The 2872-nt window shown below is 47.6% G+C and overlaps 1 protein-coding gene across 1 annotated transcript; it reads left to right on the top strand.

Moving 5' to 3' along the window:
- The first annotated feature begins 45 nt into the window (after window positions 1–45).
- Window positions 46–2735, top strand: ncaph2 (non-SMC condensin II complex, subunit H2). Its single transcript, XM_034865513.1, has 6 exons — window positions 46–200; window positions 863–952; window positions 1093–1142; window positions 1435–1536; window positions 1623–1772; window positions 2450–2735. The coding sequence occupies exons 1-6, from the start codon at window positions 194–196 to the stop codon at window positions 2570–2572; spliced, it is 522 nt and encodes a 173-aa protein (XP_034721404.1). The 5' UTR covers window positions 46–193; the 3' UTR covers window positions 2573–2735.
- The last annotated feature ends 137 nt before the right edge of the window (window positions 2736–2872 follow it).

Below are 2872 nucleotides of genomic sequence, written 5' to 3'. Positions count from 1 at the left end.
TGTGTGTGTGTGTGTGTAAGAGTGTGTGTGTAAGTAAGAGTGTGTGTGTGTGTGTGTCTGTGATCCTGTCTCTGATGTCCCTCAGGGCGTGGTGGTCTCTGATGAAGAACTGAGGAGGACGTTCCTGCAGCCGGAGGAGGCGGGGCCACAGCAGCAGGGGGCGGAGCCCGAGGACGGATTCAGACAGCTGGGCATGCTGGGTAAATCCAGGATTACACACACGGCCCTAACGTCTGATGTAGCCCCCGAGATGCTAACGAGATGCTAACGAGAGACTGGTGTTATTTTAGCACCCTCAGTCTATCATAGGACTAGTTAGCTGTTAGCTGTTAGTGTTTTGATGCATCCACATTCCACTAGAACACAAGCTGTATCCTGTCAAAATGCTAACTATCTGAACATAGAGAAACCTAGTTAGCCTGAAACTGACATTAGGATCCAGTGAGAGGGAGAGTCCCGATCCAGAGTCCCGATCCAGAGTCCCGATCCAGAGTCCAGATATCCTCATGGTCATCCTACAGGACGCTGTCGTACGCGATCACGTGCACAGTTCACCGCTTAGAGAATACAGCACAGAAACTATTAAAACATCGTGGAAAAAGGAGAGATATTAGTTATATTAAATAAATGCTAAATGCTTATTCAGGTGTGCAGAGAGGGATGAATATGAATATATAACGTCTACAAACCTGAGAAATATAAACCGCTAGATACCAGATACAGGATCGAGGGAGCAGAACAGGAAGTGTGTGTGTGTCTGTGTGTGTCTGTGTCTGTGTCTGTGTCTGTGTGTGTGTGTGTGTGTGTGTGTGTGTGTGTGTCCGTGTGTGTGTGTGTGTTAACGTTTCCATCTGTTTCCCAGGCGACGACGACGCGTCGGACAACGAACACGAAGCGTTTCCTGACGACCTTCCAGCTGAGGTCGTCGGGGGGGCGGACTTCATTTCCCAAGGTACCTCTCTCCTTTCATCAGATACTCAGAGTGGGTTCAGGCCTGTTTTCATTTACACACATGTCTCAGGAAACGTGTGTGTGTGTGTGTGTGTGTGTGTGTGTGTGTGTGTGTGTGTGTGACATGTTTTTGTGTTGCAGACGCTCAGAGAGACGAGCTGAGTTATGAAGATCTGGTGAAGCTACGAGTGGTCAGTCATTATCTCTCTCTCTCTCTCTCTCTCTCCCCCCCTCTCTCTCTCTCTCCATCTCTCTCTCTCTCTCTCTCTCCCTCTCTGTCGCTCTCTCTCTCTCTCTCTCTCTCTCTCTCTCTCTCTCTCTCTCTCTCCATCTCTCTCTCTCTCTCTCCATCTCCCTCTCTTCGTCTCTCTCTCTCTCTGTCTCTCTGTCTCTCTCTCTCTCCTTGTCTCTCTCTGTCTCTGTCTGTCTGTGTGCATTCTGATTGGTTCAGGATGTTAACTTGCTGCGTTCTGATTGGTTCAGGAGCAGCTGGTGGAGAACTGCCGCGGCTACACGCAGGAAACGGCGCTGTCTCGCCGCGTCCGAGACTGGGAGGACAAGGTCCGGCCGGAGCTGCAGGTGCAGGTAAGACACATGGTCACCCTCTGACATCACTTCCTGTCTGCTGCAGGTAAAACACATGTTCACACTCTGACTTCCTGTCTTCTCAGGAGACGCGCTCGGTGTTTGACATCCACGAATACGGCGACCGGATTGTCGGCGCGCTGAGCGACGTCGGCCGGCGCCGATCTTTCTCTGCCATCGTCGCCGGTCTCGACAACTTCGAAGCCTGCAAATATCTGCTGGCTTCACTGCAGCTGGTAACATATTTATATTTATATATCACATATTTATCATTAATATGCGTTACTTCATGAGGACTAGACCCGAGAAAACTAGATGTCTATTTATCTATACACGCTAAAAGTAGTGATTATTTACATGGAGTCTGGTGGAGATATGCTGCTCTATACACACTAAAAGTAGTGATTATTTACATGGAGTCTGGTGGAGATATGCTGCTCTATACACGCTAAAAGTAGTGATTATTTACATGGAGTCTGGTGGAGATATGCTGCTCTATACACGCTAAAAGTAGTGATTATTTACATGGAGTCTGGTGGAGATATGCTGCTCTATACATGCTAAAAGTAGTGATTATTTACATGGAGTCTGGTGGAGATATGCTGCTCTATACATGCTAAAAGTAGTGATTATTTACATGGAGTCTGGTGGAGATATGCTGCTCTATACACGCTAAAAGTAGTAATTATTTACATGTAGTCTGGTGGAGATATGCTGCTCTATACACGCTAAAAGTAGTGATTATTTACATGGAGTCTGGTGTTTTTTACCTATGACGGCTCTAATGCAGCGTCTTAAACTGAGCTGCGGCAGACCAGAGAAACCTGTACAGTGTGTATGTGAAGGACGGTGGTGTGTGACGTGTCTCCCGGTGTGTGACGTGTCTCCCGGTGTGTCTCCCGGTGTGTCTCAGGCCAACGACTACACGGTGGAGGTGGACAGCGTGGCCGGTCTGGAGGACAGCGTGGACTCGATGGGACTGACGCTGCTCAGCACCCACAGAGCCAACGACAGATTCAAAGACCTCAACACCTGAACCTGAACCTGAACCTGATGCTTCAGTATCGACGAAGACATCCGAGGGGACATTTGAACCCGTCAGTCTTTTTTAAAAGGACATTTTTCACTGTCTCTACTTTCATCTGAACTCCGGATTCAGCCAATAACTGAGTCATTGTCTTTCTCTCTCTGTCTGTCTATATGAATATTAAATTAGGAATTATGCTGTTTGTACACCTATAAAAAAAGACAAAATTGAAAATATGGCAAAATAAATGAATCCAAAGTTTTTCTTTGTCTCAGGTCGACAGAGTAAACGTTACTGGGGGGGGGGGGG

Source organism: Etheostoma cragini, unplaced genomic scaffold (genome assembly GCF_013103735.1).
Source record: "Etheostoma cragini isolate CJK2018 unplaced genomic scaffold, CSU_Ecrag_1.0 ScbMSFa_1772, whole genome shotgun sequence".
In the NCBI taxonomy this organism is placed as follows: domain Eukaryota; kingdom Metazoa; phylum Chordata; class Actinopteri; order Perciformes; family Percidae; genus Etheostoma; species Etheostoma cragini.
Note: the sequence above shows the minus strand (reverse complement) of the source record. Positions and strands in the feature narration are given on the sequence as shown.